General features: G+C 33.8%; 2 protein-coding genes across 2 annotated transcripts; one reads left to right on the forward strand and one right to left on the reverse strand.

The window, feature by feature from the left end:
- Positions 1-1,006: 1,006 nt before the first annotated feature.
- Positions 1,007-8,886, reverse strand: LOC131846108 (high mobility group protein DSP1-like). The gene is made up of 6 exons (XM_059195332.1): positions 8,203-8,886; positions 5,973-6,488; positions 4,891-5,097; positions 3,818-3,975; positions 2,445-2,619; positions 1,007-1,638 (listed from the first exon to the last, which is right to left on the reverse strand). The coding sequence occupies exons 1-6, from the start codon at positions 8,509-8,511 to the stop codon at positions 1,519-1,521; spliced, it is 1,485 nt and encodes a 494-aa protein (XP_059051315.1). The 5' UTR covers positions 8,512-8,886; the 3' UTR covers positions 1,007-1,518.
- Positions 8,887-13,825: 4,939 nt separating this feature from the next.
- On the forward strand, positions 13,826-15,008 carry LOC131846099 (histone deacetylase complex subunit SAP30 homolog). The gene is made up of 3 exons (XM_059195320.1): positions 13,826-14,480; positions 14,569-14,787; positions 14,880-15,008. The coding sequence occupies exons 1-3, from the start codon at positions 14,286-14,288 to the stop codon at positions 15,006-15,008; spliced, it is 543 nt and encodes a 180-aa protein (XP_059051303.1). The 5' UTR covers positions 13,826-14,285.
- Positions 15,009-15,010: the final 2 nt, after the last annotated feature.

Here is a 15,010-nt window from a genome sequence, read left to right on the forward strand (position 1 = left end):
TTGTACTTGTAACACTACTAGTACTTGGTTCTACTTAAATGGTAAAATATAAAAAAATCTAAATTACATGTAGTCATATTCTGTCAATATTAGAATTAGAATTAATGAATTTAAATTTGTACTTCACAGAACCTATAATTAAGGTAGGCTGAAGATGATATTGAGGTCTGCGATACAATGGTGATTTTAATTCCAATCTTCACTTAAAAATAAATTGAATCACAGTTAAAACCAACATCGCCGTACCTTCGTTAAGTCACTTGTATAGTATACGAACGTATGTCACCGAACTTTCATCAGCTAGCAACTTCTTATCACAACTTGGCTGCATCACCTACGATTTTCTCTAACTCTCCCTTCTTCTCTTTTATATCAGCAGATATGAGCACTTTATAAGGAGTTAAAACACCGTGATGCTGACATTTATACTCTTCAATCTACTTTAATACGAGGTAATATTTACGAAATATCAATTCGAAATAAATACATGTGGCAACCGTAGAATGACTAATTACTTTATTGACAACTGTATAGAAATTGTTGTTGTATAAAAATATTCGAGTATAATATAAAAATGTAGGCATATACTTGTGGCGGGTACCGATTTGTAACATAGTTAAAAAAAACGTAACAAACACTTGAAGGAAGTTTAATCAAGAGACTAGAAGACACGAAACAGCACAAAACGGTATCTACATCTAACAACTTACCAAATAACATGATTCAGGTAACGCTCCCCCGACACATGTATTTACGAAGTCATCAATTCGCAAACTTAATTGTATACTTTTAGACCGGCGCAGACGTTGAATAATTATTGGGACAAGAGTTAAATCCACATGGAGCACTAAAAATAAAATCACGATACTTGGAGATCGCAGATGTTCAAGAATTTCCCTCTATACTCGAAAAAAAATAACAAAAGCATGGATAGAATGAACCCGAGAAACGCGGATGTTCCATATAAAATAAAACAATATGCATCAAAAATTCAATTCTGATCCAATTTTATTCATTCTTTTTTTTTTTGCGAGCCGGTGTTGTCTCACATGGTCCCATATTAATTATATCATAAATATTAAAATGATCTCTTCTTTATATTGACTTTTACTTAGTAATGTGAATGAAGTCGATTTTTTCGACAGTTTGAGTATAGTGCTAGTAGCAGATGGTTGAATACATCTTTAGAGTTAAAGTCTAATTCTCGCAATCAATGCAATCACATGGTGAATTCCAGTACATGTTAAGTAATGCACTTTCATATTCTGGTATCAAACAATGGTATTAGTTTATCCTCTGAAATTATATCCCTCGTCTGCGCAGACCTAAATATTTCCTTCCGAGATTTGCGACACTAAATCCCTCATTTACTGTACCAACTCATTTATTACAAATCGGCACCAGCACTTTTGCTAACATTGAATCCTCCTGACCCGCATTGGGGCCTGAATACATTCCAATTTCCTTGATGGTAAGGAACAATCGCAGTTTGTCCAATACAAACTCCTGGTAAGCCGACTAAGCTATGGTTTCACCGTCGTAATCGCCCTCCCCCACATATTCGCCTTCATCTTCATCTACTTCTTGGGCTTGTTGCTGTTGAGCTAGTAAGTGGCCTTTCTTATAAGCTGTCATTTCCTAGAATAGAATAATAATTAATGTCAGATATTTATTTATTTCAGTCTACTAAATACTTATGCATTAATATGTACATCGTCTGTAAAGACGAAATAATAATTAAATATATTTGTGGTCACGGAACTTACGACGGTAATCTGCTATGGTATGCGGTATTTGATATAAGATGAGACTATCCACAAAATAACTACAGAGAATTTATAGAACATTTTTTAAAATTATATGCAAATATAGTAGAATTTTCGCACAAATAGACCTACAGACAGATATAAAATGTTTACAAGTACTTCACATATCCTAAATTATGTTTTAGTTAAAATGCTAAAGTTGATAGTTATGTTACATATGCAGTGGATAGCTAAAATTGAAAAGTGCTGAAGAGCTGAACTTTTACGAGCCGAATAATCAACGAGGCCGCAATGGCCCAACTTCAACATAGTAGTTGGATAATTTTAATTGGAATATTGTTAATTACATATTAGATCTGTAAACATGCTTGTGGCAAATGTGGTTTGCGTTACGATTTCTGAGATACGTTCGTTCAAACATTGAACGGTGCCACGCCTATTTTAATTATAGTTAGTTACATATAGTGTAGCAATATATTATAAATTTAAAATGTTTTTTATGCCTCCAGGATGCGACTACCCACCCTAATTCACAATTGTTATTCATATAATATACATATTTGAATTTTATAAATAAAGTACACATAAGAAAACTTGGCTCTTAAGTGATTAATAATAAATAAACATCAAATTAAAAAATAGTTCAATTTAAATGTTGGTTAATAATAAGCAACTTACCCTATCATATCTCGCCTTGTCCTGTTCTGATAGGGCTTCGTACTTGGATTTTGTCTCTGGATCGGCGGCAGCCCACAGCCGGCCTAGTTCCTTGGCGATGTCTCCCATAGAAAACATTGGATTGCTGGCTTTCACCTTAGAACGTTCATCATTGCAGAACCAGAAGAATGCGGACCTGCAATTCAAATGAATATAATAAATTCAATAAGTGTTACTACAAAATATTTCAATACGTTGTTCAATTATATCATCTTAGGATATCTTGATTTGTCTGTGTATTTTGTATTTATATTTTGCGATATTTTACTGTATCTATTTTGACGGCATTTTAAAATAGATAGTTACCCTTCTGTGGGTATTTTATCTTTTTTGTATAAATCAGTCAATAATATCAAAAATAACTTTTTTCATGTAACACATTTTAGCCGCTTATGAACGTCAAGTTTTTTCTATTAATACTTTTTCACTACCATCCAGTTCAGTACACGGAGTAATTTAGTACCTATGTATATAGGAATATATTTTTATATCCATCTTATAGCTGTGGAATCACCATATCTCCTCGGTGGTCTAACGGTTCAGCGTACCGCCTTTATTCAAATGGTCGCGTGTTCGATTCATCGCACGGTATAAGCATTTGTATTAAAAAAATATGATTGTTATATCAGTCCAGTTGTTTTGTACGTATATTATGAATGTATTTATGAAACAAGTATTTATATCAATTCTCATAACTGAATTGTCCTGGATATTTTATTTCAATCCTATAAGTATAATTTGACATATTTATATTTTTGTCATATGGGGATCACGCTATCATCATCATCAGCCCACAGCAGTCCACTGCTGGAAATAGGCCTCTCCCAAGGCACGCCACTGGGCACGATCTTCAGCCCTTCTCTTCCAGTTTTTACCCGCAACCCTATGTATGTCGTCGCTCCACCTAGCTGTGGGGCGTCCTACACTACGTTTGCCAATTCGCGGTCTCCACTCTAGAACTAGCCTACTCCAGCGAACATCGGTTCTGCGACAGAAATGACCAGCCCACTGCCACTTCAACTTGCAAATACGAAGAGCTATGTCGATGACCCTAGTTCTCTGGCGAATTACTTCGTTACGGATTTGATCCCTCAGAGAACCTCCAAGCATAGCCCTTTCCATAGCTCGTTGAACTCGTCATCAGTGTCCACGTATGTCATAACGGGTAGGTCGCACTGGTGGCATGGCATCGCACGTGGCATCACGAGCGTCACATGATAACGTGATGTTCATGTCTATAGGCTACGGTTACCACTTACCATCAGGCGGTCGTCATCTTGATTGCCATTGCAATTATATAAAAAAATAAATGTTATTCATGACCATCAACTCACAGTGAACGCTTGGGCGCGTTAGGATCCTTCACTTGACGCTTTCTGCCGCGGACCTTTACATCTTTGGGCGGCACGTAGTTCTGCATCTCCAAATCGTACCGTCGCTTGTCCTGTTCTGCCATCTCGTGGAATCGCTGCTTCTCTTTTTCTGACATTGTCTGTGAATTGTTACATAACGTATTCATCACGCCTTTTCTAAAATTGAAGATTACATTTGACGAAAAATAAGCCTAATTTACATATGATACTATTTGTATTCTAGTGGTAATCATTTTAGAATTCCACAGTACAATAATTTCATTTAACACATAGAGGAAAACCTAAAAAGAAAAAGATGAACTGTGGCAGAAGGGAGATTTGGGACAAAGGACCTTCCTCTATCTGAAATCATTAGTTAAGCTAATATTTTGTAATTAATACAGTAGTTTCCAGAAAAGTAGTTTCGTGCCGTTTCATTTTTTTAAAGAAAACTAGTAACTTATTTCTTGCACTAATAAAATTACTCAATCTTTATTCAAATATACTTATTTTATAATACTGAATTATCATATTAACTATTCAATCCTCACATACACACACTGGTACATTTAATTGAGACGATTTCATATAGCAAATGGCAAAAATATCATAATGCTATATGATATTTTGTATTATCCTCTTTCCAAGAAAATGTAGAATTTAACAAAGTTTCTTGCTCAGTCTGACTGTGCTGAAACTATTTTCCAAATACTAAATAATATAACATTATTATATTCTATTCATCTTTACATCTATACATATCAATAAAATTGTAGTGTCTGTTTGTAACATTTAAATAATCGTTTTTTATTATATGTATATGAATATAAATACGGTACGTACACCAAAATTGATTTTTTTACAATTTTTGTCTGTCTGTCTGCTTGTTCCGGCTAATCTCTGAAATGGCTGGACCGATTTGTCGCTGAGTAGCTGATGTAATAAGAAGTAACTTAGGCTACTTTTATTTTAGAAAATTAAAGTTAAATTCCACGCGTACGAAGATGCGTGTACAGCTAGTATAATATACAACTGGTAAAACATCAAATACATACATTCCACCTTTCGGCACACTTCTTAGAGAAGGCTGCAAATATGACATTCTCCTCTGGGTGCTTCTTCTTATGCTCCTCACGACAAGTTTGTACGAAGAAAGCGTACGCAGTCATGCGCCCGCGGGGCTTGTTGTATGGCCTTGCTCGTGGCATCCTTCCTTTATTCCCAGCTGCTTGTGCTATTAACGCTTGCTGTTGTTGCAGCTCCTGACAATAATTAGGGAATATCTCTAATATACCTGCAGGTTTTAGCAACTAATCTACTTATTTTATATAATTGAAATAGCAAACAAGCTGACAACCTATCTGATGGTATGTTGATGGTCCGTCGCCTATATATATGAACAGATTCACTGACCATGGTACTGCTTATGTTGGTTTTCCAGAGGACTAAATGTGCATTAATAGCCTGTACATTAACTGCTTTTACTCATACTTCAACATAGTCAAATTAGACCTTGATGGGTCATACAGTGAGACAGGGGCACTCATCCAGAAGACTGTAGAAAGTTGACCTCGATAAAAGTATAATAAGTACTAATCAGGTTTAAATTTTAATTGTAAAAAGCATTTGCATTGCACATCTCCATATTTTATCTTATATTTTAAGGCAACTTCAAATGTTATATATGGACCATTAGAGTGTTTTTGTGAAGAAACACTGTTATTTTCATTTCTTTTGTGTAAGAAACATCTAATTGGAGACAAAATCTATACATATAAATAAAATTGGAGTGTCTGTTTGTAATATTGTAATAACCGTTTTTTACTACATGCACATGAATATAAAAATCGTACAGACACAAATTAGCTCTTTTTTAAATTTTTGTCTGTCTGGATGTCTGTCTGTTCAGGCTAATCTCTGATATGGCTGGGCCGATTTGACGGGACTTTTTTTGACAGGTAGATAATGTAATAAATAGTAACTTGGAATACTTTTATTTTAGAAACATTATTTTCTTTTAGAAAATAAAGCATAATTCCATGCGGACATAGTCGCAGGAATAGCTAGTTTAAAATAAGAATTCAATAACTTGCTCGGGTGTACTAGCACTAGCCTAACAATATAATAAAAAAGGCACCTGGAAAGTAGCTGATTGTCGTTGTAAAGCAGCTTGGATTTGTTGTTGCTGAACTGCTTGCATACGTTCATGCAGGTTCTGTTGCTGTTGCTGTAATGTCTGAGCAACTTGCTGTTGTAGAGCAGCTTGAGCCTGTACAAGTGCTTGGGCCTGAGCCTGGCTCACTTGTAGGGTCTGCTGTAAACTCTGTTGCAATGTTTGTTGCTGCTGCTGTTGCTGTTGTTGTTGTTGCTGCTGCTGTTGTAACTGATGCTGTTGTAACATCTGCTGCAATGTTTGCTGCTGACCTTGCTGCTGCTGCTGTTGAAGGGTTTGCTGCAATGTTTGACCTTGCTGCTGCAATGCTTGTTGTAAATTTTGTTGTTGTTGCAGCTGCTGTTGCAACTGATTCTGTTGTTGAATCGCCTGATTCTGCTCTTGTTGAGCCTGCTGTTGTTGTAAAGTCTGATGGTTTTGTTGTATTCCGTTGGGTTGTTGGTTTCCCTGATCAGGATCAGGGCTCGACTGATTCTGAGCCTGCAACAAAAAATATATCATCCATATTTTTCATTGTCATGCTGTAATATATGGAGACTACAGCCACACACATTTGTATATTTTTTTTAACTTCAAGTACCTATGTTTATATGAATATGAGTACAAGTATATAAAAGAAAAAGAATACAAAAATATTTATAAAGATCATTTGGAGTCACCACACTATCACCATATCACCACACCACACACTTATCACATATTAATTTATTAATAACCTACCATCAATCTAGAAAATAGTTAAGACACAGCAGTAAACTTGACTAAGTTTTTAGTTGTAATTATTTTTAAGAAATATTTCACTTAAAATTAAACCAAATGTTTCCACAATGCAGAATATTTTAATAATAAATAAATATATCATGTAATTAATAGCAATTATATGATCAGGCTTAGTTTCCCCATTTTATATATCAGCACCTAATTAATATTAAGTATATAAATAGTATTATTATTTTATCTAATTTATAACACAGTACTATAAAATCTACCTAAATATTCTTAGTTTACACATATTAAGAACAACAAGCACATGTAATTTCATTAGAATAATTTATATGTAAAGTGGAATATTACATCCGTAGGTCTACCTCCATGTTACCTTTAGAAACCATTATGCTAAATTCTTAAAAAATAAGTCTTGGCCATGACAGTTGTTGCTTTACTCACTTGTGCTTCCAGTATGGAGACAAGGGATTGTTAGTAACGGGAAATAGTTAGACCACATTGCTAGCAATGAACAGATCTTAGTTTGACACCCAGGCAGCACAAGGGGTACTCCGTGGAAACGATCATAGTTAATCCCTATAATTTTGTCATGACCTAACTTCATACTAATGCTATTATCCTCCACTGGTGCACTGCCAGCATATACTTTTAGTCCAGGTACCCGACGCACTACTCCATTATCACCCATTTAAAACGATGCAGCAAGATATATTAAAAATAAATATATTTTCCGTTAAATATTGGTTCCCCATAATAATAATTTCTATTATTTAATACATACTTGATTTACTGTAATTATTAACTGTTTATAAAAATAAATGAATTATTTCAAATCTCCAAGCGCTATGCGATAAACACATCCAAATATTAAAGTGAAATAGTTGAAATTGTATGAGAAATAACCGATTACTGATTATTTAAAATTCAAATACTGAAGTACTAAATAGAATAGTGTAACACCAATTTATCGGTGATATTAAATGAATGAAAATGAATGAGTTGAATGACTGACTTTCATATTCCAAAACTGAATTGAATTTGAAATATCTCATTGTCGGACTAATAAGTGACGACAATATTATGATTTTAGTGTAATATGCATATGTAAAGCCGTTTTAAAAAGCTTATTTTGGCGGCAGGCTAAAATGATAATCGTATTGGTGCGAAAGTCAGAGATTTTAATAAATAATTTAACAAATTATTATCCAACGAAACGAGCTTTATCATTCGCCGGTAGATTAAGGGTACATAATATTTTTATCTTTTAAATAATTACGTATATACTGTTATTGAAACTTTCTTTCGAGAATTACTTCAAACATTTAGTAATACAATACTAAATACATGAGGACATTATTTATGATATATTTTGATAACTTTTATTGTTAGCAATGAATATATAACATTAACCTTGTTTAAATTGTACTCATTTTTATACTGTACTATCTATTTTCAACAGTTTGCGTACCGTTGGAGAAGTTTGTTGAGATTCCACTGTCCCTGATGAATACCACCATGGTTGCTGAGGTGATTCTTCTCTGGTATTTGATCCAGACATAATACGGTAGTCGTAGCTTGTCGTAGAATTATCTCCACCATTGTTCGAAAAGCCACCAGTCATTTTATATGTATAAAGTTGATGTGTAGGAGCCGCAGTACTTCTAGCTACTTCTTCATTTAATTGTTGTTGGTGCTGTAATTCACCTGCGCTACCCGGCCACCACGAGGATTCGTCGCGCGCACCCCAAGCGCCCCCCGTCGCGCCTCTGTCCCCCATATTACAGTCGCCGCTTTCGGACAACCAGTTTCTTTATGCCCTCGGGCTATGTACTTCAAAATATTCTTTGTGTTTTAGCTCTTATGAAAATCATATCCCTGTTGGTGTAACTTACATGTAATCACTTGATATAATGTAGGTTTATATTTTCACCTGTATCACTGTCACTCTTTACACAAATCTTTTTTTTATAACAAAGACTCAATATGTCTAGGCGTGGTAAAACATTATCCATATGTATTATATCAAAATTATATAAACTGCACTGGGTACTGTGTGTTGTTTAATATAAAAGCTGCCGGCTGTAAGTTAGTCTCCACGCGCGTACGTTTTGTCTTCGTTTGTACTTAAAGTCAATAAAGTTGGCAACGTCGCATAGCGAGACGCTAAACAAGTGCACACAGGCGCCCTCAACGCGCAGCGGCCGATACAGAAACGATCGAACATATACGAAGAGAGACCGAAAGTACACGAAACGGCAACAAGTTCGTCCAGCAACCGGTCAATAAGACGATTAGCGCAGCTAAAGCTATCCGCCTTCGTATTGAAATTCTTTTGTTTGGAAATTATCAATAGTTATATTAAATTATATTCCAGAGGCAATTTTTTATTTACATGTCCATAAACAGATTGCTTACAAAGAAATAATATTATTATAAAATAATAATAATAATGTAGGAAGTAATAGTATAATTTGTAATTGTATATTTTACACAAATATTAATAAATAATATATACATCAAATCGTCCAAAATTGGAATGATTAAATATAATATTACTAAATATTAAAAAAACCTAATAAATTATTACATATATACAAATTTATGAAATACAATGCACAAGTTAATTAATAATTCATATTTATCGTAAAATTACTTAAATCTACTTATGTTTCAAATATCATATTCATGCTTGTACAGATTGTTGGTCTGTAGTCGGTTACCTCTAATGGCTCGATAATATTTTGTAGAAAGACTGCTTAGATGGATCATAATCTGAATTAAAGCATTGATATTTCATCAAGGGAACTCGATGTTGAATAGTGGTTATTTTCATAGAATAATGATTAATATCTATATCTCGAATCTAATAGCACTTTCTTCATAAGTTGGAAAATTTTGAAACTCTATTATCTCTTGTTCTGCCTTTTACGAGTCTACATCAGCATAGTGTGTAAGAAAATTCCAATGCCATCTAATACCATCATTCTAATGATTTAAAATATGGAACATATTGAGATATTGTTTTTCAGAGTCAGGTTATATTTGCAAAATCTTAGTTTAAGACAAAAGATAATAAATTAATTGAGTAGATTAATCAATAAGTTATGATACAGTGTAATCAAAGAAAATTAAAATTTATTATTTTTTATAAGACGCTATACATTGATCGTAGCGTTCTCAAATTGATTCTGAAGAGACTTCGGGATGTCACATTGTTTTATGATTTAACAATACTTGTAACTACATTTCTTCATTCAACGCATAAATCTTAATTAAAAGTAAATTTGTAGCTTCTGAAAAACCTTTTTTCGCTAAAATTATACTAGTACATTGGCGGTAAATATTAATAGTAATATCGTGAATTACTACGCACACATGTCTGAACCGCATGTAAATATGATATCAAGGATGTTTTCGCGGTGAATGCAGACAGTATGGAGTCAATTCAACACCATTCTAAACATGTTCATAGTGAAGTTAATAAGCTTTTGTAAGCATATCATCGCTGCTGCATTGAGATCTCTCTTGTTTTTTATTTCTTGTTGATTATTTAAATATATTTGGGTAATTATCCGTAACATTAAATAATGATTTATTATAGTTTCCTTTTTATGGAAGAAAATGGAATGGAACACCATCAATGGAGAATGATACGATGAATATGAGCTCAGGTCAGTTAGCCTGTTCACCAGGAATTTATCATGAGGTTATCCAGATACACCACGTAGAGGTCCACCTGTCATGGTACATTGCTAACAATAAGGTCAACAGTATACATTCTACTAACATTCGCCATTCCCTAGGTGCCTATTGTAAATAAGAGTTTTACACGTATATGATATAAATAATGGTTAATTACAAGTTCAGTGTCTTTATGCACTGACGATACATGTTGGCGGGGCACTAGATGATAATGATATAATAAGGTGATGGGCATAAGGTCGGGTCAATTCGCCTGACGTGAAAAAAAAAACGGATTTAAGCATGAAGATAGACGGATAAGAATTATAGATTATAGGAGCTTCCAGTGGAATATAATCTGATGTAATACATTGATAGGTCACTGGTTCCCTTTACTAATAATTACCTTGCCCCATAGGAGTCCAAGTTAATATTATCAGTAAGGTATAGGTTAACAAGATCAATTAACAAAATCATATAACTTCTTTGGATTTTTAGCGTCCATCGTTCTGCACAGAGACTAAAAATTTTAAATAGCTACGACTTTTTCCTAGATGTTTGAAAGAGATATCAGACACCAAATCGAAAGGTTAAGTAAGTAAGGTTAATAGAATACGTTGGTATTAAATACATATTTCAAATTATAATTTATCTATTTATAGCGCTGCGATGTGAAAATTTTCATACGTTAAATGCTGCTAAAAACCTCACTTATAGGTAATACAAGGTTATCGGGTAGCGAATGCTCAGGTGCACGTAACATTACGTCCAACTTCCCAGATTCTAATAGGTAGAAACTCTCATATTCAACCTTAATGTGTACAAGTGATGCCAGATGATTATTAATTTTTCCGCAATAATATAGGTACATGCATGTTTGTTTACATAAATTATTTTCAGTTCAAAGGCAAGACCAACACATACAAATTATGTTTCGTGTAATAACCGTTATTACAAGAATGTAGCTATCCAATTTCATCAAACTGGTGTTGTTTACCATATTAGCATACTTATACAGCTTATATTGCTAATATAAATACTACTATAATATTGTAATAAAATTAAATATTGTATAACAATTAGTGTTGAAGAAATTTTGTCGCAAAATGAGTTTAGGAATAGGTATTTAAATCCTGGCATTGTACATTATATAATAATAATATAAAATGCAATCGTAATTAACAAGATATACCTATATACCTACTTTTTTTTAATTTGAATTAAAGTGGTCTATTTTAAAAACACAGAGCTGTGCAATGGTGTTTCAAATATTCAACCGGAGTCTCAGAATAATTTTCCTTTTTCACTTTATTTTTTATTTTTCGACAATGATCTTATAATTAACAAAGTACCTACTATGTATACATAAATAAACGTTATTGTATTAGCCATCTGTTTTAATAAATTTAGCAACTAATAGTTTCTAAAAGATGTGTTATAAGTTGAATAGAAAAATTACATATACTTATATATTTATAACCTATATACTTATAAAATTGCGCCTGATTGCATGTTTAGCCACGTGTCCAGACTTCCAATGTAGTAATTAGTTACGAGGGAGTGCATTTCTTATGTCTTAAAATTAGTTACAATATAAGTATTATATATATTAACTATTATTTCTACTTTATATTATATTCTCTTTATACTATATTATAATCTACTTTATATTAATTACGTTCAAAGTTTATACTCCCCTGTAATTGGTATGCCCAACGTAGTATATGCATGTTAAAGCAATTTAAAAAATCGTATCAAATACAAAAAGCAAAAATAGTTTCAATTCAGTGATATAATTATTTTAATTAATTACCCAGTGTTTTAGCTGCTTAATACATCACTTATATCTACATAGTATATAGCGCAGTAATACATATTATTTTATGTGTTTAAATCTATACACTATTAAGATATATGGATTTGTAGACATTATATTATGATAAATATTATTTTTTATTCCTTAAATTCACACACACACACACACACACACACACACACACACACACACACACACACACACACACACACACACACACACACACACACACACACACACACACACACACACACACACACACACACACACACACACACACACACACACACACACACACACACACACACACACACACACACACACACACACACACACACACACACACACACACACACACACACACACACACACACACACACACACACACACACACACACACACACACACACACACACACACACACACACACACACACACACACACACACACACACACACACACACACACACACACACACACACACACACACACACACACACACACACACACACACACACACACACACACACACACACACACACACACACACACACACACACACACACACACACACACACACACACACACACACACACACACACACACACACACACACACACACACACACACACACACACACACACACACACACTATACTGGCTATTCTACAGCTTTGACCGCGTAAACACTAAAAAATAACCTTACTACTAATTCAAAATATGATCTGTCTTAGTACCGATTTTCATTTATTTCAGCAGTTTTATCTAATTGAATCACTTTTATTTAATAATTTCAATTAAACTTTCATATTTTAATTGTTTGTACGTTATTATAATATTGTTTTTACCTATAAAATCTGTATTTTTACATTAACTACAAATATCAAAACTCAAAACGTTCCAATAATATGAACTTCAATAACATCTATGTAGGTACTCACCTACACTACAGTGTCAATAGGTATAACTATAATGTCAGTACTCCAGCCATCGGCAGCCATTTGCTTACAAAATTAGAATGTAAAACTATAAATATCACTTTTAGTCCAACTCTCGCCCTCAAATGCTTAATTCAATATTATAACACTTACTGAATTTCATAAAGAATTGTATCAATAATTTTATAATAAAACTCACCGCGTACGTGTTTATTACAATGATCACACGATTTCAGCGCTTATTACGTAGGAAACTTCACGTTCATTATAATGGATAGTCTAGCAGGCGATATCGGTAACAAAAAACTGTGATTGGTTGAATTTAAAAGCCCCGCCATAACGTGACCAATCGGTATACAGGCGTCGGCTTTATTTTTTGTTTATAATATAAACATAGCTACGTTGTGACATTGCATTTACACACATTGACAGTACTATTTTGCTAGAAAAACACATACATTGTCTTTGTTGCTGAACTAAAATATGTTTTATGCGCACGACTTAAGGCCCGAGACAGCAATTTTACAGTGAATGAAAGAGTGAATGAATGTTTTTGATGATGGAACAGCACTATCGTTCGTCGTATTGAGTTTGTTTCTCTGCATACATACATACATACGTAATAGTGTATAAGTGCATTCCTATACATATACATACAAATACGTACATGCAATCAAATCAAATGGCGATCGGTCGGTTCGAACTGCGAAAGTCTCTCGTTCTATTCTTATTTATTCTACCAGTGTTTCTGTAACTTCTGTTTTCTGTACTGAGCTAGTAATTGAACTATCACAGTTTTTATTTCGTTGTTGTTTTAAGTAGCGATTGATGCATGAAATATAAAAACTGATGTTTTCAAGGTAGCAAGTTTGTGAAATAGCAATGAACATTTTAGTGCATCTGTGATTTAAAAGAATTATTGTGTTTAATACGGCACCGAAGTGTAATAATTGAATAGCCGGGTGTTTATAAGCGGTGCTTTAATTGACGTTATGTATAGAAATGGTCAGTGTTATTAAAAATCCTAACCTCAATTCCTAGTTCTTTGTGAATACGTCGAACTTTTATCGTTCGCCTGGTGCGTGGTCTACGTAGAAGTGTAATCGATTTGTTATATATGATTCAACGCGAGTATCAAATGAACAACGGGTTTAGTACAGGAGAAGAGGATTCTAGAGGTAATTTGGATCAAATATGTTGCCTTGTGGATGACAACGAGCGTTGCAGACAGTCCGCTGGCAACGCCGCTTACAGCAAGCGAATACAGAAGACTGTCACACAACGGAGGCTCAAACTAAATATTGACCCACAGGTATTTATTTCTTATTACTATCTACATTTATAAAGTATGTACTTACGATCTTTATCAAAGAGTCTCATGAAAACTATGTTTTTTGTAGGCGAGGCATACATATATCTGTGATTACCACAAGAACATGATCCAGTGTGCAAGAACAAAACAGAGGAGGCTCAAGGACTCTGAAGATGACAGTAATGAGGCAGTGATGGACTCACCTGAAGTAGACTGGTGCCAACTGCAAGTACCAACTCTAAGGCGATATAAAAGGCATTATAAGGTGCAGACAAGGCCAGGGTGGAACAAAGCTCAATTAGCTGAGGTAAATCCTGCTACTATTTTTGCTTGTTTCTAAGTTTATATTAAAGAAGACATATCTTCCTGTAAATAATATTTGTTCTTATTTTATTTCAGGCTATTCAGAAACATTTTAAGTCTCTACCTGTTGATGAGAAGGAGATTATTACTTATTTTATTTATATGGTGAAAACAAATGGAAATAAGTTGGACCAGAAAAATGGAATGAACTCAGATTCAATTTAGAT

This window comes from Achroia grisella, unplaced genomic scaffold, assembly GCF_030625045.1.
Source record: "Achroia grisella isolate CSIRO2021 unplaced genomic scaffold, CSIRO_AGI_Agris_v1 utg501, whole genome shotgun sequence".
NCBI classification, from domain to species: domain Eukaryota; kingdom Metazoa; phylum Arthropoda; class Insecta; order Lepidoptera; family Pyralidae; genus Achroia; species Achroia grisella.